The sequence below is a fragment of the Netta rufina genome (assembly GCF_964035555.1).
Source record: "Netta rufina genome assembly, chromosome: 2".
In the NCBI taxonomy this organism is placed as follows: domain Eukaryota; kingdom Metazoa; phylum Chordata; class Aves; order Anseriformes; family Anatidae; genus Netta; species Netta rufina.
In genome coordinates, this window is record NC_140124.1 from 38,830,512 (window position 1) to 38,852,433 (window position 21,922).

The 21,922-nt window shown below is 35.6% G+C and overlaps 1 protein-coding gene across 1 annotated transcript; it reads right to left on the reverse strand.

Moving 5' to 3' along the window:
• Positions 1–6,546: 6,546 nt before the first annotated feature.
• Positions 6,547–20,780, reverse strand: EFHB (EF-hand domain family member B; the record flags this gene model as incomplete). Its single annotated transcript, XM_084281604.1, has 13 exons — positions 6,547–6,702; positions 8,833–9,014; positions 10,557–10,760; positions 11,149–11,356; positions 11,714–11,868; positions 13,227–13,294; positions 14,784–14,867; positions 15,299–15,428; positions 17,483–17,593; positions 18,078–18,258; positions 19,323–19,466; positions 20,374–20,436; positions 20,715–20,780. The coding sequence occupies 13 exons, from the start codon at positions 20,778–20,780 to the stop codon at positions 6,547–6,549; spliced, it is 1,752 nt and encodes a 583-aa protein (XP_084137730.1).
• Positions 20,781–21,922: the final 1,142 nt, after the last annotated feature.

Sequence of the window (21,922 nt, forward strand, 5' to 3'; positions counted from 1 at the left end):
TAACTTCAGAAAAAAGATCTGTGATAGGTAATTACATGCCTGTATGCATGCAGGGACAGTTGCCTACTGTTTTAAGTTGAGGGCTGCACTGCTACAAATGCATTTAAAACCTGTCCTAAAAAAAAATGGAAATGTAAGCCTTTGTCTCCCTGTCTGTAGAACAAGGACAAAAGCAGACTTAGAAAAAGCTATGAGTCATATTACTATTTTCACTGTAATTTAAGTCCAGTTCAAATGAGGTGACAATCATTAGCTTGTTCTTTTCTTAGAAAATTTTTATACTGCTTTCTGTTCTAAAGACACAAAAGAGAAGCTTATTTCAGAAGTCTGGCATCCATTCACATTTGGCTTTTAGTGGTACTGTGCTTTGAGCAAGTCATCCTACAAATGCTGTGTTTTGTTACCCATATAAATCCATTGGAATAAGACAACCAAAAAAAAAAAAAAAAAAAATACAGAGAGAGCATCATTCTACACTCCCACTGTGATTCAACAACAAAAGAAGTGCTGGGAGATAGCATCAGCTTTGGCCCCAGATCAAGAGACCTGCCATTTAAAAAAAGCGAACAGACTGAACCTGACCTTTATTTTCACAGGGTCAGCACAAGTTTGTGCACTAATCTGGTCCTATTGTTGCTGTAAGAGATAGCTAGATCTTCTTGCTGAATTTACGCAGAGAAAGAATTACATCTCAATATGATAAACACCTCTCACTAGCAGTTTTAAACTGCCTTGCTTTGTGTACCATAGTGACATTTGAACAGAGCATTTATTAAAGCAAAACCAGTTTGATGATCAGCTTCATCTTCCATCCAACAGCCCAAAAGCACTTTTCAAAAGAAAATGGACTGACTGTCTAGGTGTGTTAACTGAACCAAATCCCGTTTTCACAACTCACAAACTGGAATCAAATCCATCTGACTCAGTGTATTTGCAGCAGAAAAGCAGGTCATAGGGGTTTCACCCTGTGTTTCACAAGGGTGCTGCACTAAGTAGTGCTTTACTCAGTCTATACAAACCACCCTGTAATTGTACAAAACATTCCTGCAACTACCCTTGCCTCCATGCTCAAAATGTAGTAGTCATTACTCAGAATTATCAGGGGAAATAAGCTGACAAGACAGGAGAAAGTTCCCTTATGCCACTTTTAAATCCCTGTTCGCTGGACTTCAGAAAAGGTACCGCAGAAACATGAAAGCTTTAGAGAAAAGTAATATGCCAAATGAAGATTTTGAAATACTCTGTATACAAGAAATCATTAAGCAAACAGTCCCTCGACTGTGAAACGATATATGATACCCTATAAAATCAAGAGCGCCGTTGGCAGTGTTTACAAACTGTTTATTGTTTCTTCAAATAGAATAAATATTTTACATCATGGTAAACCCTCATTTTAAAACACAGAAAGGAGCTATATTTTCTGTTTAGTATATTGCTAAAGCTATCAAATTCCTTACCAAAATGTGTTGGAGAGGACGGAGCATCACAGTTCCAACAGCAGACTGGGTAAGTTCATTAAGACAAGTCTGTTGAAAATTACTGAATATAAAGAAAATACATCCTTTTCCAAAAGCCTCTGGAAGTTCAAGTGTTTGAAGCACTGGGAGATTACTAGAAATAGCATTTTTGTCCTGAACTGCTACTTCCCCATAGCTGTGTTTTTGATCACTGAGCTAGACAGAACTTTTGGGCTGCATGGTACAGCTATTCTTTATATTCTGTAATATTCATTACTTACTAGCAAAAAGTTAGCCCTAAATTTTGTTATGCATTCAGCCTTGTCGCTCTCCTGAGGATGAGGGGGAAAGGCAGGGAAACACACTTCTAGTCAAGTATTACAGGGGATTGCACATGCTTCTTTCTACAATCTCTTGAATACTGCTGGGGAAAAAAAAAAAATCACTTGTGATTTACTGTTATCTTTTGAAAACCCTTCTGCTCTTATTTCAGTCCTTTGCTTCACCTCAAAGTCAAATCAATATCTGACATTGTCTAAATCTACAGAAAATTTGAAGGCTTATAGAAAAGTCATTTTCTATAAGACACTCCACTGTATCTTAGATGTTCCTAAGATACTCCACTGCTTGCTCTTGTTCTGGTTGTGTTGTAAAACCTTTCCTAGTAAGTACAGACCTCAAGCAAGATTTATTTTAAGATGCAGAATGTACAATCCCTCTAAATAAAGGAAGAAATACTTGACTTACAAAAGCTACGTGAATGTAATTTTTCAGTGAAATTATTCCTTCCTCTTCTTTCAGATAAGGTCTTATTTTTATTGTTTTAATTTCCATTTAGCTACTGGAATGAGGAGTGAGCTTTGAAAACATGTGCAATACCTCCAAGATTTACTATTTAGGTACCATAGAATTTGCCACCTAATCTACAGTATAATTTCAATTCACACCTGCATATACTTAAAATCTGAGGAATATGTATTTTCTATGCATGTGACAAGCTATTTGGAAATCACAGGAACCTGGACCTAGAATATACAAGTTTTCTAGCTACTCCAAGATGCTCAGAGATACCACATGCATTTGGCAGAAGTCAACAAGAACATCTCTTAGCAAACTGGAAAACAAAGAAGACTGTTTTAACCTTTCCCTGTGCAGATTAACACTGGTCAAAGAAGCCAAAATCTTTCCTGCAGGTTTGCATAATCTGTGTTGGCATTTTCAAAAATTAATACAATTTTAAACAGTAATAAAGAAATACACATCCTATCCCTACCACATTGCATTTAGTGGTTCTTTGCCATGCTCCAAATCCTACCCATCTGTTAGAGAAGCATTCTGGCCATTCAGCAAGGTAAAACCACACGGGCAGATGGTACCCAAGAATACACTGTCAAACATAAATAACCACTTTCTAAAGAAACACCTCCTAATGCAAAACACCAACTAATTAAGCCATACAAGTCATTACAAAAACATCCTACCTATTCACATTTGTTAGCAAGACAAAGACTTAAATTGTATTTCTGAGCACTTTGCCCTGATAACCAATTTTCTGCTTAGAGAATACTTTAAAGTATTCAGAGAGAAAAAAAAAAAAAAAAAAAAAAAAAAAAAAAAAAAAAAGGCCTTTCACTCATGAAAATGAGTTCCAGGACTAGGAAATTTACTTAAGTCAGGTATATCACTGAAACTGGCAATCCTCAGTAATTTTACTTATGGGAGGAAAAAAAAACTTTGAAGTTTTTAATCCTTGTAAGACATATGTTACATAGTAATGGTATTGAGGCAAGAACTACACTTACTTGTAGATTTCTGTGAAACAGTGGATTGGATTTTCCAGCATACCAAACATGAGCCATTGCACAGTAGGATTTTTTCCATTAGACAACAATAAAGAGAATAATTGAGTCCAGCAGCTGCTTTAGATAGCAGAAGTCACTGCCAAATGCCACATTAACTGTAGGCTTATCTATGCTAATATTCACACTTAGAGATTAAAAGTCAGAAATATAAAAATAACAAATATTTTTGGCACATGCAAATCTTCAGCCTTATCTTTTACAGGTTAGTATTTTCCACTATTGAAAGTCAGTATTTCTGGCATGGGTTTTTAGGGAAAGAAATTGCTCTATAGAAGGAAAAACTCTCTGTCACTGGAAAACAACACATTTGCTCTAAAATAAGAATTCACTTGACAAAACCAATTAAAAATGCATTATTTATTAAATCTGCTGTTCTTTGAACTACTCTTTGTGGTGACACATAGGTAAAATGAAAGGGGAAAGAGCATATTAACATCTGAATGTGCTGTGTATTTTAGCCAGTGCCTACTTTTAAGTAGGCACTCTTCTATGAACAAAATTTGGCCACACAGATTTTTTTTATCCAAACATATATCTTTATCAGGATTTTCTGTTTACTTGTTATGTCTACAAAGTCAACATACATATAATCCCTGTGATTTTGTAATGTAGCTGTTAACAAAATAAATCGACCTGAGTGCTAAATTTGTGTGTTTGTTCTTAGAATGTGTGGTTTTTAAGTCATAGTGAAGGTTGTTTTGCTGACCATTTCCAGAAAACCTTGCCTTGGATACGGCCCACAGTAACCACAAAGTCATGAACACAACTTGGAGCTTTAAAAGCTTATAAATGTATCTTTGAATTCATACACGTTGTAAAGACAAAAATGAAATATAAGAATCTTCACCAAGTCTCTGTGCATAAAGCATTTAACAAAAGAAAACAACAGGATTCAGGAACTCCACAGAATTAACTGACTGTATCACAGAAATTAAATCTTTCAGAGGTCTCATAAGCATGTAATGGAAAACAAGAACCCGTTAAGTAGAATTTACAGCTCTGTGCAGTGATTAAGCCTTTATTCTTCAAAAGAGTCAAGTTTAGGGGAACGGCACTTCAAGTTCATATAAAACACAAACTCAAAAGGAAACCTTTAGCATGCAGTTAGAAACATAGTTGCAAAAAAAGCCCAAACTGGTCTTTTTTTATTATTATACATTTATTTAGCTGACTGCCCAAGAACAATGTTAAATCTGTTTTACTGACAAAGGAAAATATTCTACTGAAAGTAAAGAAATGAAAGTGGGTATTTTTACAGTAGATTCAAAAATATGGTATACGGATTTTAGCTGCTGAACAAACACAAGTCTCTTCTATGAATATTCACATCTGATTTTTTTCCCCATTTTTCTCTGAAGTTAGCTTAAACCTTTCACCCAAAATTTTCTGTTGAACAAGAACAGCAATATGTTCTTTAACAGTAATTCTGTTTGATGCTTTTGGAATTGGACCACATGAAGGTAAAAGTTTCTTTCTTCCCACCTTGTATGAGCAGAGGAGCTTTAGGGAATTGCACTGAGGTGGTTAAATCCTGACGCAATAAATGCAATTTTAAATTAGCAGTACATTCATCTTTCTGTCATGATTTCACTTCATACCGTCAGTCTGCTTTCTGCGCACTTCCCGGTGCATGCAGGGAGATCCAGAAGGCAAGGCAACAAAAGCACAGAACAACTTTCATTCACAGCAGGAAAGATTTCCACCAACTGCTCCCTGGTGCAGAAAGCACATTCTTTCTACTTGATGCAAGACAGCTACTATTAAAATGCTGCAATGATGATTAAAAAGATGAGTCACTGAACCCTTTGTTGCTAAAACCTCTGAATTACTTGACTCAGCATTTTCTGTTGTTACGTGATCCAGAAGGGAGATGTTTTTGTACAAACCAATAAATTACAAGCTCCTAGAAAGTCTGTGAAGGAGTAAGCTCAACAATCACAAGTGCCACGTGAAACAAAGCAACACAACTAAACTTTAAACTGACATTACACATTCATTGTTAGTATTTAAAATAAATAGAACTTTTGCTTACATTTTAGAACTTGGTAACAATTTTGGCCACCAACATTCAATAATCCTTTAAATCTTGCTATTGTAACATATTGTAACATATTGGAAGATTTTCTCACTGATAAGTGAGAAAGCAATATCATTCCTGAAATCCTGTATTCTACTATCATATTGGGCAAGGATTTTTCTTTTCAATTTTTTTTCAATTAAAAAGAAAAAAATTCTAAAAGCAATTATTCTCACTGCCAATACCAAACACTTTCCATTTGTTTCATACCAAACTCAGTAAAGTAGGTAAAGAATGAACAATTCAATTCACAGTTGCAGATTTTACTATTATTTACTTTGCATTGTTTATTCTTACTTTACTTCATAATATATTCATTGAGATTTCCACAGTGATTCACAAGGGTTTGTCTATGATCACTATTCCCAAGAAATTGCACTAGCCAAAGGTGAACAGTTAGCACTCTGAAAGACCTCCCAAACTTCTCTGACTACTTAGTCTGTATTTTTATGTAACATGCACATATTCTTCTAAAAGCCCATTCTTTTTTATTGTGAAAATTCAAAACTAGTACCTAATAGCCATAAGCTGGGATATAGAATATGAGCCCTCTGCCACACAATTGGGCATTTATTTTTGCACTTAATAGATTGATTACTATGATGTCTGCTTCATGAGAATGCATTAGACCCCACACACACGACTATCTTACTGTAAAGTACTTTGTCGCATGGATTTTTAAAAGCATCAAATAGCACCCTAGTCAGTTCTCTGTTTGCTACCATTTTACTAACAAGGAGTTATAGAACATTAGAAACAAGGCTAGATGTTTTTCTATGATAATTATCTTTAAGAGGTCTTGCAGAGAGAAAAAAAATCCTAAATGCACAAGTGTCCATTTCTAAAGTATTATGTAAAAAAAAAAAATATGATAGAATAAAGAACGTAAGATAAAAATTTGAATTCCTTTCACAAACATTGTACATGTATCCTCTTTTCTTCATATGGACATCGGTTCCTAGTAACTGCAACTAGGGCAGAAACATTTATATAAATTTGTGGTAAATACAGTATTCAGAAAGACAATAAACAGTGAACTCTAGTTATATAAAAACATCTTATTTTAAATCTTTATTGTATTCAGCACCAGAATTATGACTGATGTCAATTTAAATATATGCATCACATACACACAAAACAATTGCTAATTCTAGTCTTCGGGCGTTGCATTTATCTCATCCAGTATATTCCTGACATTTTGTACACAAACCTCTTCTTCCTGTTGTTTCATACAGGCTTGCTTCCATATCTCTTCAAATCTTTCATCTGAAATGTTCATACCACTGTTGCGGAGAATTTGTGCAACCTACAAAATAATACAACTCAAGTAATTCTGGTTGGCATTTTCTTTAAACTATAGAGTCCAGCTCTTACATATGGTGGCAATCTATTTGCCAAAGAATATTTTTCCTCTTTTAATTAAAACTACAGACCACATCCTGCATCCTTAAAAAAAAGAAGTTCCCCCAATTTAAGTGAAACAATCTTATTGGGATGAAAGCTGTACTATATACAAAACTGACTTCACTTAATAATATTGAAACAACTTCAACATTGAAAAATCAAATATAGCTGACACTGTAGGGACCATAAAGAACTGCATGTTCTTGTAACTCGTCATATTAAAATACTATTCTGTCTTAGCTCATCAACAGCTGTAAAATAATCACTGACGATTGAGTTCACAGACAGGTTAATCTGGCCCTTACCTATTGTCAACATGATCATGTTGAATATAAATTACATGCTACTACTAAGTTAAATAACTTCTATTCTCTTAAATGATGAATTCCACTGAAGAAAATAGAAGGCCCTACAGACACCCTGACTATAAAGCACTCTTTAAGCACTCTGACTATAGAGTATCTCTTCATAACACAAAAGAGAGTTCTCATTCATTTCTACAGGTCATTTCAAAAACTAATAGTATGACATGACTCTGGGTTTTCAAATACTTTAGTTAGCTATTACACATTTGAAAACATTAGGTTAGCTACTACACTTTTGAAAATATTAATATTCCATATCAAAATACTGCAGCGTCAGTGATAGTCTCTTGATTTAATCTATTTCACAAGTATTGGATGATTTAACACACTCAAAGATGGTTCAGTAGTGCACGCTGTATAGCCTATATAACCTACAATAGAGTATGACATCTCAGGCCACATTATAACTTTAGAGAAGAGCTCTATCTAATGCTTGACAGGTATAATGGGCTTCTCAATGAAGCATGAATTCTATTTACTGTTAGCTATATTCTGCATGCATGGATTTCCTGCTTCAGAGCTGGGTTATAAAATGGTAAGTGCTCATGTTCACGACATTCTGACAAGCCATTTTATGGATATTTATAGAACATGACAATAGACTTTTATACTTAGCAGTTTTACTTCTCCAGCCACTAATTAGCAACACCTTTTTCTGTAAAACATATACACAAGTTTCAGACCCATTTTTTTTGACTGAATCTTTATCTAATAAAGTGACTAATGGAGAGGTTGTCACAGCTTCTTTTTTCATTTTAGATTGGAATTTATTTATTTTTTTAGCATTGTCTCATAAGTCATATTTTAAATGATGAATCTTATAAATATTGTATCTCTTCAAATAATGATCTATTAGTATTTTTTCATTAAAAAAGCATAGAATTATAAAGAAGCCAAACAGTAAACAATACTGAATAAGAAGCAAAGCACCTTCCACTTATGATTGAAGAACTCTGAGCTGTGAGATAAGAGTGGTAGCAACCCACAGAGATATCAGACGTAAAAAATTTTAGTAATTTGCTATTAACAAAATCTGGGAGTTTGAGGGAAGACAGCCTGGGTAAAATTTTCCATTGAACATTCCTGTGTGATAGAAACTAGTTTTATACAGGCGTAAAATTCTTCCTTTGGGGCTTTTTTGTTTTGTTTTTTTAAGACTATGTATTCTATCTACTTACAGAACCATACAATAATGTCTGTTGAAAGAGATTTCTGGAGTTAATCTGTCTAACCATATTATCAAAGCAGGACTAACTTCACCATTAAACTATATTACCTAGGTCATTGCTCAGAAATTTGAATATATTCAAGGATGGAAATATCACAGCTGCTCTGTTCTTCTCACATTGCAGAAACTAGGAAGACAGACTGCAAAGCCCTAGATTAATTACCAGCCCTCATTCAATACAGCATGTGAGCATGTGAGTAACAACTCAACATACTTCCTTCTATTACTTAAGGAAGTCAGATCTCAATAAAATGAAGATCAACCATCTTTATGAAGAACTTTGAATGTGAAGACTATATACTTTTCAAGTGTCTGAATGGGTATAAAGAAAGATGGCAATGTTGGAACAACGAATTTTACAACTTACTAAATAATACAGTTTTCCACTCCCACATATTACATTTGTCTTGGAAGAATGTTCCGAAGAAAAGTACCATACCTCTGCCTTTGGTCTTGTTTTAAAAAAGTCATTTTCATACACTCCCTTTTGACTGAAGACAGAAGGGAACAATAATGCATAAGCATTGGCCTCATCACCATAGTTAGTTCTGTCACTGATGCGGCGAATTCGAGGAGCAGGAATATCTGAACGAATAGTTGGAATGCCACACACTGGATAATCTGTGGAAATCAATCAATAGCTAATATGGAAAAGCCTATCTGTAAAAATACTGCCAGGGAGGATATAACATTTTGCATTAGATGAGAGCAAATTTGATTTTTTGTCTACACAGCTTCAAGAATTTCCTCCCCTTCTCTTTTTTTCTTATTTTTAGAATTCCTATCCCAATCTACATCATGTAGCTTGAGAACAGGAAATACTGCAATAATGTCAGAGTACTTCAGTGAGAAACATTTTTAGATGATTCCAAGATGATCTTACCCTAAAATTACCACCTTAATTTCTCAAGAGCATAGAACCATGGAATGGTTTGAGTTGGAAAGGAGTTTAAAGATCATCTAATTCCACACATACACACCATGGGCAGAGGCACAATCTCCTAAATCAGGCTGCTCAAAACTTCATCCAACCTGGCCTTGAACACCTCCAGGGATGGGGCATCCACAATGTCTCCAGGCAGCCTGTTCCAATACTTCACCACCCTTATAGTAGAGAGTTTCTTCCTAATGTCTAATCTAAATCTACCACTTTTAGTTTAAAGCCATTACCCATTGTCCTATCACTACTCTCCCCATCTTTCCTATAGGCTAGCTTTGGGTAGTGGAAGGCTGCTATAAGATCTCCCCAGAGCCTTCTCTTCTCTAGGCTGAACACCCCCAGCTCCTTCAGCCTGTCTTCATGATCAGAGGGCTGGAGCACCTCTCCTATCTTTGTGACCGTCCTCTGGACTTGCTCAAACAGGTCTACGTCTTTCTTACATTGGGGGCCCCAGAACCGAACACAATACTCCAGGTGAGGTCTTATAAGAGCAGAGTAGAAGGGAAGAATCACTTCCCATGACCTAATGGCCACACTTCTGATGCAGCTCAATATACAGTTGGCTGCAAGCATACATTACCAGCTCACATTCAGTTTTTCAATCGTCAACACCCTAAAGTCCTTTTCTGCCAGGCTGCTCTCAACTCATTCATTGCCACGCCTGTTCTTGTGCTTGGGATTGCCCTGACCCAGGTGAAGTTCAAGAAGGCCAAGTAAAATGTCCTGCATAAGGTTCATATGGGCCCACTTCTCAAGCCTGTCAAAGCTCTAAATCCCACTGTCCTTGTCACCAACAAAGATGTTAAATAATACTGGTCCCAGTACTGATCCTTTAGGAAGACTACGTGTCTCTGGTCTCCACCTGGACAGAGTTGTCGACTGCATCTCTTTGAATGTGACCACCTCAGCAATTTTTTATCCACTGAGCCTTCTATCCACCAAACCCATGTCTCTCCAACATACATGTAGAGACAAAGATGTCATGTGGGACAATGTCAAAGGTTTTGCACATCTAGACTAAATTTCAAAGTTTGAATGGATTATCCATGCTAAACATACAGGCCATGGCAACTTCCAAGCCACAATCCTAAACAAACCTAGATTAGATAAATTATTTCACTATCGTGCATTAGTAGTATCAGCACCAGCGTATTCTTCAAACCTGTTTCCGATTTTGACTTAAATAATGCTTAGAAGTGAGTGGTACAGTCCACTGTACTTACAGGTTGTTGGGAGACCACCTACTACAGCATTATACTGAGAAGAAGTTGTTTGATAATCTGCAAATACACTGTCTGTTGGTCTTGTGAGTGTTTTTGGTGTCTTTTCTGAGCTTCCTGGTTCTTTTAATACAAGATCTTCCTGCTTCAGCAGTGGTTCATCATCTGTATTTGTGCCAGACAGAGCAGGAACATTCATTTTTTTCCCTGTAAGCAAAAATTATGGAACAACCAGGATTTATTATCACCACATTATAAAGCAAGAGGTAAAAACAAACAAATAATAATAAAAATAAAAAAATCATTGTTTGAATCCTTGAGAAACTATAAGGTAGATGACATAGAATAATTAATCTGCATATTTTATAATGATTCTTTGAAATTTTTACTTTCTCCAAATGGAACAAAACTCCTGGGTTCTGAAATACATTTATATCTAAGGTTCTCCCATCTCCTGCTACCACTGGCTGGCAGGAAAGGACTCTCAACATCCTGTTCTTCTAAAGAAGCACCTACTCTGCTTCAGCAGGGTCCTTTCAATAGCTGTTGTAGTAACAAGATCATCCACACAGTTTTCCAGTATTAACTCACCTACCTTCTGTAATTATTTTTTCTTCAAATTCTTTAACAGCCATTTTGTCTTTCCAGTTAAGAAAGTTTGCAAACTCCAGATAACTGATCAGACCATCTTTATCCAAATCACAATAGTCAAATAAGGAATCCAAGAGCTCATCATCTAGGTTCAGATTAAGCTGAAAACAGGACTTCCGCAGGTCATCTTTGTCTATCTTTCCATCACCATTCTATTATAAATAAAACAGTTGTTACAACAGCTATTATAAAAATGTACCAACATGTATATTCAGCTATATTAATTTAGAAGAATAATGTTGTTTTTTTTATATTGACACACTTTTTTTTAAATCTCAAATCACTATTTGCATTGAAAATTATTAACTATTCTTGTGTTCAGATTTTGAATTTAAATTTACTCATGGTTTCTTTTTGTGCTCAGCAATCTAATCATACATCTTGAGGCAAAACCAAGATTCCTTTTGAAAGTCATGCATCAACCATTCCATTATTACTATGTTTCTTCATGTCTGTATCTCCATGACACAGAAGAGCTAACATCAAACTTTTTTTTTTAAAGCACTAACCTTATCATAATGCCTAAATGCTTCTAGCAACATATCAAAATTTTCATAGTTAGCTTTCTTCAAACTTTGCCGAACTGCAGCTAGCACAGCTCTTTCTCTGTCTTTACCACGGAGGAACTCACTTGGAGCCCTACAGTGAAGAAGATCACCAACTCCTATAAAAAATAAATACTTCACCAATTAGTTGCACACATACAGAAAATGGACATTTTAAAAAATGGCTTAGAGACCTGAGAAGAACTTCAGTTTCAAGATGCTGATTTTCAGCACTACTGAACGTTTGATATAGCCATCCAAAGATTAAATGGTCCACTTGATGATTTCACTACTCACATGCAGTTAACATTGAACATTTTGAAACATTTTAATATAGCTTCACAAATCTATTCATTGCTTCCAAAAGTTTCTGAGAGAAATAAGAGTTATTCTATGTCCAGGTAGTTGAGAGCAAAAAAATATATATATTATTAATCTATCATTTCAAATCTGTCATGTTACAAGATATTTGCAGGAATCAATGGAATATTCAATGTAAATATTTCAAGTACCTTTATATCAGTGATTTCTAAAAAGACAAAGTACTATTTTTGTGTTATTCTTACCATTTCTTATGTATACTAACACTGTTAGGTAGGTTTCAAACACTTTGATACACTGATCTACAGTTTTCATTCAAGTCCTCACCATTACATTGAAGTCACTTTCTGGAGCACAAGAAGTTAATTCAGAGTCCAGCTATTATACAGTAGTAGTTCATCTAATCCCATGCAAACAGAAGCATGCATGCATAATTCTCTACTTGTTAAGAATGATTTATCTGTCATTCTGCCTTCTTTTAACTTTGTTTGACCAGTTCTTCTGAAGTTTCTTATAGGACAACCATACCTACACATTCAATATATTTAACTTTATTACCTTGCATAGTAAAGCATGTAGAATGCTTTATATCACGGGCTTATGTAGAATTTAAACAAAGTTCTCTGGTCTTGACCAATTAAATAATTTTGAGCCACTTACATAGTTTGCTTCTTAATTATTCACTGCATTTCCAAACCATTAGTAGTTACATTAAAATATCATCAATTCCAACAACTGCTATTTAAGTGGGGTAGCTTTCAAAATTTCACCATAATGAAAAGTTTTTATTGTTTTGTCTACCACCTTCAATTAATTCTTATTTTAATCATCTATTGCTTGTTATTTTTACTCTTTTTGTAGAAATACTAGAAAAATCATTATGAGGAAAGACACAATTTAACTTTGTCACTTAAATGTCAGTATGAGCTTCCTGCCTTCTTCTTTGCTTCCTATTTCATTTCCATTCAGATACAGGGGCTTAAAAAGCAAAAATTGCCAAACCAAATTTTCTTTATTCTTTCTCAAATTGCCCCTCAAAAAAGTTAGTATTATCTCTAAGATTATAAGAAAATTATTCACTACACAATTAACAGTAACTACTTCAAATTCATTTCATCAACAAGATAGGATTTTATTCTGCTGCTACAAGACTTACCACATTCATCTGGATGGAGTAACATTCCAAACGTATGGCCTGGGGGAACATTCATAGTTTCTGCTATACTGCCAATATGCACATTTCTTTGTTAATTGTAAAGTAGTTTATTAACAGTAAAAATAAACCTTAAGCTATTAGTAAAGAAATGTGATCATCTGTCATATAATTAGGAATGACACATATAGTTAACCTGAAATTTTTCATCACTACTTGAAGTTGCAACGGCAGAAAAGCATCCCTTTATAAACCTACTTAGAACATTTGCCGCTAAACACAACCAAATGTAAACGTTATTAATTAGAAATGTTTAAAAAGGTAAAAAGCAAAAACAAACAAAAAAACATTCTACTGCTAAAATAGTTTCTCTATGAAAATGACAGAAATAAGTGAGCAAAAACCCTTACAGCGCACCTGTCAGATATTAATAATGTTTAATTTTTGGACAAACCAGATCTCCAACTGAAGCAATGCCTCTGAATAAACTACTTTTGGCTACAGTGTGAAGGTTTAATCACATCTCTGCTTTTTCATAAGCAAGGCTGTATCTACAAAGAATAGTAACCAAGCCAATTTCCTCTAGAAAATTTGGCCCCATTTTTTTAAACAGAAAATTAAGATGATGTTGTTAACATTAAAAATTTATTCCTTAATTTGAAAAAGATTCAACATTAATTTTTCTGCATGTTTAATAATTAAAGCTTTGTTACATGAATCAGAAAACACCATCGAATTTGAAAAGAGTTTTTTGTTGTTTTTTTTTTTTTCTAAGCAAGAAAAGAAAAATCCTACTGAGAGATGGAAGCACAGTAATCTAAATACTACTAGGTGCAATTTTCTCTAATCATTTTCCTATAACAAACAGGATTGGGATGATGTAAAATTCACAAAAGAAACTGAGCTTTGTTTCTAACTGGTAATATTAGTGCTGAATTTGAGCTTGCACTGCAACCTAGATTCCCTGACTAATTACACTGCCTCATGTTGCTCACAATCCAGATCTCCTTGACAGTAAGCACACCATGAAGGACACAGGAGAAAGTGACTCTCCCTACAGAAAGGAGAAACATTCACCAAGGTACATAGGTACCAAGGGCATAGTCTCCAGAGTCACTTAAGCCTGTGATCTTGAGCTTAAAATTAAATTTGGCTACCAAAGTCAATAATGTTGTTTGTGGGTCTCCAACTATACAGAAATACAACTGCAAAGACAGCCTTTGTATACATTCAGTATATATTCAGCAGTATGGATATAGACAGACAGTATACATTCAGGAACCTCAGACTTACAGCATTGCTGGATCCTGACCACTATTTGCCTTAAGACAACTGCAATGCTCCATAAACATTGTTTTGTGAACTTAAAAAACTGTTACAGATCACCAGTTCATGAAGCATTGTAATGCCTCAACTGAGATTAAGACATGCTGCTAGATAATGTTACAATTTAGTGTCATGTCCTTTTCTATATGAATACAGGTGATCTAAAACAAGACATTGGAGACTTGGCATATGGGAGTGAAATTTTGTTCTTGGAAGGTATCTTTGCTTACTTACGGATCAAGGACTTTTCCAACTTGAGGTTGAAATTTTTCCTTGAAATCATCGCTTCTTTTAGATACAATTTTTGCTGCTTTTTTCCTATAAAATTTGAATATAATTCTCAAACAGTTGTTTAATAGTATTCAATAACTGCTCAATAACATTCAAAAATACTATATGCTAGAAGAAAACAGACACTCTTTCACATGAAAACCAAATTGAGTAATTGATAAGTTTTGCTATTTCAAAAATCAGAGGCCTTACCTTTAAAAAAAAAAAAAAAAAGTTAAAAAATTAATAAAGAGGCCCAACTTAAAAGTAATGTTGAAGAAATGCCAAGCATTGTGCTGCCATACTATGGTAGAACTGATTTGGATACATTATTCTGAAAAATACTTCTTGCATTTTCTATTCAGTTCAATAAGTCTAACAAGCCAAAGGACAGGATTGCAAGATGTAAAATTATATTCAAATATGAAGACTATTCTTTAAAACTCACGCCTTTAATTAGTTAACTCATGGCAACTTACCATTGCAGATCACAGAGCCAATTTAAGGATTTGGATACATTTCGTCCATCTTTGAAGTGAGGGGTTTCTATTCCATATGCAAAAGACTTGTTGAAGTTTGGTGAGTCATACTTTCTATTTATTGCTTCTCCTGCAGTGAGGGGAGGTGGGAAGGTTGTTTTTAAACAAATTTTGATTTGTTTAAAATACTTCAGCAAGAGAAATATACTAACACACTAAAATAGGTACCTTCATTCATAAAACAGTAAATAAAAGCAAATAACTAATTAACAATTCTTTTCAAAGACATAAAACTTGTGTAACACATGCACTACTTATTAAGTAATTAAGATTAATTTCACTGTCAAAAGAGAGCACAAAAGGCAACAAAAAAGCCTCAAACTATCCAAGTTATAAAATAGCTGGATATCCATTACCCTTTATTCAGAAGTAAAAGAAGGGGTAAAGACAAGTCCAACAGAATTAATGAAAAAACACCAGATTGCTTAATCATGCAAACAAAAACACCTTATGTCTGTACTCAGGCAAAAACATACATCAAATACCATCAAATTTATTGTTAAAAAAAAATACTAAAAAGTAAAAAATATTTTGATCTGCTGCACTTTTAGATATACTCTTGCTATATTGATTTCAATAGGAATATTTCCACTGACTTCACAGTAAACACGATGTTGCCCTACTTTTTATTACAGCTATTAATACAGCTTTGCCTGTAAAATGAAGTTTCACATACTAGAACGTCACATGCTTGTAGTTTGCTTACACAAAGTATTTATTTTTCCTGCACTTTCAATCACCTTTGGAAAAGAATTGCAATTAAAACTTTCAAAAAACATTGTTCATGCACGCTTTTTAAGAAAGGCTTCTTCTGTCTGTATTTCAGCATGGAATTTTTGTGTTATTGTTCAAAACTGGAACACATAGTTGAGTTTTTTTATTCCTTCTACATAAACAGTCTTCTAGCTGCTCAGTTGGCTTGACCTCTCCATGATCTTGTGCATAGAAGTTATGAAAGAGACAGAAACAGATAATTCCACTAGAACACCTAATAAAGTTAGGGAGGAGGGGAAATAACATTACAAGTTTCACCAATTTAGAGCAATAGCACCATATTCTGCACAAGCAGAGTTTCTCAGTGAGAGAACAATGTACCATAATTTCACTTCTCCATAAGAGTATCCATATGAAGTTTACATTATTACAACTGAAATATTTATATCACAGTTTCTTACAGGTTGGGCCTCCACCTACAAAATTATTGGTAATAGCACAATGGGTAATTATTGTAATTGTAATGGGTAATTATTGTAATGCTAATTTTATAGACCAGCAACGTAAGTCTCACAGTGTAAGTGGAAAAAAGAGAAGGGGCAGCAAAAGTAACACGTCCTGCATATTTGTCACTGTTACCATGTACGAGATAAAGGGTAACCTACAGTGAGCAGACCACTTTAAGTAAGTATAGCCTCCAAAGTCTGAAGCAATTCTTCAGACTTTGTAAAGCCCACTGGAAGGGCAGAGACCAAGACTGCAGGACAGACGTGCAGGCACTGCAAGCTGAGGAACTTGCATTCCAGAGAGACAGGCAGCAGCCTGAAATTCCTTGATGTAAAGAGAGCTTGATGTTGAGCTTCCTGTCAACAAGTCTAGATGACCTGAAATTTTGTTTAGATCCTAATAAAACACAAAGGTATAAAGTAATAGGATGAGTTAGGCTTACAGTGTGTGATCTAAACCTGATTGCTCTCAAAGGCATAGACAATGGCAAACTCACTAACCAACTAGAGCATAGAGTTTTTTCCTTTTTGAAAGTAGCCTGCTTTTCAAATTGCATCCAAAAGAAATCAGTCTTTCAATTCCATTAATAATCTCTTACACTACCTACTACACCCATAACGAAGTGACCTACCATTATAGGTGTTATAATAAGTGTTCTTTCAGCTGTATATCTGATTTTTTTCACATCTTTACTTTTTAAAATAATATTAGTAATGAAGTAAATAATAGTAATATAGTAATAGTAAAGATGTAAAAAGAAGTAAAAGTAAAAAGTAATAGCTTATATCTAAAAAAAAAAAAAAAAAAAGTAATTCCCAGTAAGTTTTGAAGACACAAAGAGGTTCAATTAACATTATTCACATTAGGTCTTTTTATAGGACTTCTTACTAGCCTTAAACATACCTGCATAATAATCATTGTGCGACACAACGTACAGATCATGTCCTTTTCTGGTTTCTTCATCTACTTCCTCAAATGTTTTTGGTGGATTTATAAGCTCTCCAGCTGGTGCATCTGAAAAGCAAGGAACATATATATGGGTTTGCTTGTTTTTAAATTTTAAACAATATCCTGTTAGAGAAGATGCTAATAATGTGGAAGTACGATGCTTCCACCAAACTAGAAAAGCAGTATGAATCTCACAGCATGATAATATGGGACTAAGTCAGAGAAACTGAGATGAGCCTAATTGTTGCAAGTAGATTACATTGTCAACACATATGTTACTAGCTCCTATCTGTGGAGGATAGATTCACAGGTCAAGGCAATATCTTTTATTAGACCCTTAAAAAAAAGCCCTAGTAGCTACAAAACGTTTCAGGTGCCTGTTTTTTCATCATTACTGAAAGATACTAGTATATTTTTATCCATTTCAATACCCATTATAATAAGTTTTCTATTAAACCAGAACTGTTGGAAGCATACAATATATGCTAAATGTTAAGTTACAGGTTATCTCATACGTAGGAGAACCATTTTTAACACTAAGTTTTCCTACCTTGGATGATTTTTGTTCCAAATGTAGTATTAGTTATATCTAAGCCCTGCGGTAACATAGGAGATTGATCATGTGATTTGCCCAAGGGTGCTTCACGGTTACTAAAGTAGATTGCTTCTTTTCTATCTTGTATTTTTTGTTGAAAATTAGTTTTAGGAAGTGGATTTATCAATGAAGCTGCCTAAAGAGGTCACAAACAACACAAAAGGCAGAAAAACAAACAAATTTTAATCATTCACACATCAATACGGCTACCTCCTCAAACACACACAAGAACAGCAGTTTGATGGTATGAGTTGCAATGAGATCTTAGATGATCAGAGTGACCTAAGTTTATCTACCAAGTTGCAAAACACAACTGCATTGTGAGATAAGGTCACTAATAATCAATGGTATGTTAAATCTCCAGAAATAAAATACATATTATAAAACAGAACTTTTTAAATTTATGCAAGTTTTTTCCACTTGTTGATAAACAAAATTCCAGACTGCAGCCTCTCAGAAAAAAAAAAAAAAAAAAATGTTTAAAAATGTCAAAACAGGGAACTTTGATCTTCTCAAGTCATTTTATTTTTCAGACTACCCATCAAGGTAATCCAAAAGAGGGCTTATTATTGACCTGCTGCCAAAATGAATGAGCAAACTGTATTTACTAACACAATTGTTATTTTTAGAGATGAATTATTTGAACAATAGTTATGAACAATAGTCATCAATGAGCTCTTTGGTTGTTTGATTACATCTTAGAAAAATAAGTTGTGAGGACTACACACAAAACAGGCTGCCATATCCAAAATAGCATTTTTTATCTAATAAAATCATTTCCAACTCAAAAGTTAGAGAATACAGAAAAATTATGCTGAGAATATGAGTATATTCTCAGATTATAGTTCTCTTGTTAAGAGCTCAACAGATTTTACCTCTGTTGTTAGGAAAGAGAAAAGCAGAAAAATTTGTGGGTAGAAGACAGTTAAATGTTGAAATGAAATGAATAATTCAGTAGTCATTGCAAAAGTTATTCAACAGAAGTGATTGAACTTCAACTACTTTCCAATTTCAATTATACTAACTAAATCTTATGAATTGACCTCAGACTTCACATAATTCACAGCAGCAGTGAAATGCCACAAAGCTATCATTCAGCTACAAACTTTTATCCCTGATCACGAAGAAATCAGTTGCTTTTACTAAGTACATTCTTAAGCAGTTCATTCTTAAACAAAAGGAAACAAAACACATCCTTACACCAAGTGAAGAACGTGACTGTATGCCATGTGTCAAGTGAGCTGCAATGTCAGGATCATCTGCTCTGCCATAGAATATTCTTTCAGCACCGGGAGCTGGATTTGTCGTATTTCGAAACTTTCGCACAATAGTTGGAGTAACAGGCTATATATAAGGCAAAGAAAAAACAGTTTTACAGCATTTTTCCATAAAATATTAATGAAAAGAAAACATACCACAGCCAATTCAGTGTGACTCCACAAATGTAAGAGCAAAAGAGAAAGACATTTTAAGACAATAAAACATGCCTGCATTCCTGCAGATCTTAACGTTCTGAACGCAAGGCCTACACAGCCCAGCTTAAATTTAATCACACCACCAACAGAAGTCACGAGAGAATGCCTAGATTTCACATTTCTGGTTTAGGCTTTAAGATGAACTACAGCTTCTTTACGTGTGTTATGTTACAAGCTTCAGAAACATTCAGCATAATTCACAACAAGTCCCTCATCAGTGTGTCAGTTTCAGAAATGGCTTTAACCACCGTTTTGTTTATTAAGCACATTTAAAAGGATAGACGACACTGAGGGGATTCTTGCGTTTCAAAGGCCTCTGCCTCTTCAGGAACACCGGGAAGGGCCAGCAGGGATCACAACTCAAACAGGGCAGCCTCAATAAAGTAGAAGGTCCTCCATCAGAAGTCATAATAATCACTATAATTGTATCAACAGCAAAAAAAAAAAACAGTAAAATAATTCTCTTTAATCCTGCCTAAGGAGGCATGTTGAATTTTGTAAAACACGCAGATGGAAAAATAACTATCAGAAACATCTTAGAATCCTAGTAGCTTCTTTAGCTAGTAGCTTCTTTCCTTTAAATAAAAACTATTAATATCTAAAAAATTGAAGTTAGCAGTTTCTAAATAGATGGGAAAAAATTGCCAAGGTTTCACCAATTATTTATAAAAACGGCATGAACAGAAGAAATATATTTTGGGCCTGTCTATCATATAGGCACAATCAGTCATACGAAATTATCACAGAAGCTTAACAAGGAGCATCTGAAAACTCACCCTGGGTACAATCTCAGTGAGGCAACGCGCAGCCGTATCGCCGGTAGAAAGCAACTTCCCAGCCTATGCAACACAACCGAAAAATAAGGTGTAACCAAGTCAAACTGGTCAAACTGGGTTGTAACACCTCACGCGAGGTGTTGTCGAACCGTCCACACGATGACACAACGGAGCCCACAGCTTTATTTTGGGGGCAAGGCGGGATCGCAGTGAGTGCAGCCCACCGGCTGCCCCCGCTGCAGCCTTTTCCCTCAGCCCACAGCCAGACCGCGGTGCTGGGAAGGTGCAGAAAGCGGGCGGGCAGCACCTAGGGTCCCCCCCAGCCCAGCGCTGGCACTCACGGCCGAGATGTGTGGGAACCTGTCTGTGAACCGCCCCTCGTACACCGGCCGCAGCGGCCCCGCCATGGCGGCGCGGGGCCCTCACCGCTGGCCTGGTAACGGCCGCGCCCCGGGCGGCACCGCCGGCTCCTGCCGAGCCTCCCTCACGGCCAGCGCCCGCCGGTGGCCTCCTGGCCGCAGCCCCTCGGGAGGAACACTAATGCGGGCGTTAATTTGCCTTGTGGAAACGGGCAGGGATTAGCTCAGAAAAGCAGCTTTGGTAAACCCGACCAACTTTCACTGCTGCTTACAAGCCCAGCTCCTTTCAGTAAGCCTAGCTCGCTCTCAGGTGACGCTTAGTGAACGCTCGCTTTCCTCCCAGCGAGACATCTAGATGTAATCGCATCCTGTTCCATTCTCCATCCATCCATGTTCCATTCTCCATCCTCCTTTGATGGCAAAGCTGATTTTTCGGTAAACATACAGACCTTACCCATAATTAATTAACAAACATTGCCAGCTGTTGCCATTATAGTCCCAGCTCTAACATTTGTTTGACAAGGATTTTACAGGAAGGTGGCTCAATGACTGCTGGGCTCTCTGGAGCCTGCCCTACAAGCTCAAGATTAGAGACCAGCAATGACTGCTCTCTGGTGAGCCCCCAGCCAGACATCAGGGACAGTTGACAACCTGCTCCGATGGTCAGGGACATCAGCATTACATGCCCGCAGTGTGATCAGCTTGCACATGTGAGAATAGTGTTATCTTCACCAGGTAACATACATTATCTTTGGCTCTTATTTAGCTCTGACCATTGCCGGTGCCCTTTTTCATGAATAGAAACCACTAACATAGAACATACGCAACCATTTGGGGAATAAGCTTTAGCAAATTCTTAAAACATTTCATTCATTTATACTTCCTTCAATCATTTTTGTTGCTACCTTTAAATTTAGAGTGCTTCTGCCAAATAATATAGTAATTATTTGTAATCCATTAAGTGAAAGAACGCGATTGGCTATGTCTTTGCTTGAGACCTGTTATTCTGTCAGGTACAATTCTGTCTTGGAAAGGCTAAATTGTTAGGTGAACAAAACTGCAGGTGATAGAAACCAGGCACAAATTTGATACGATTGAAAGGACTAATTTGGCATAGGCAAAGCTGCCAGTAAACTACTTCAGAGGAAGAGCAGTGTAATATTACAAAAAATATATGGCAAGGGGAGGGA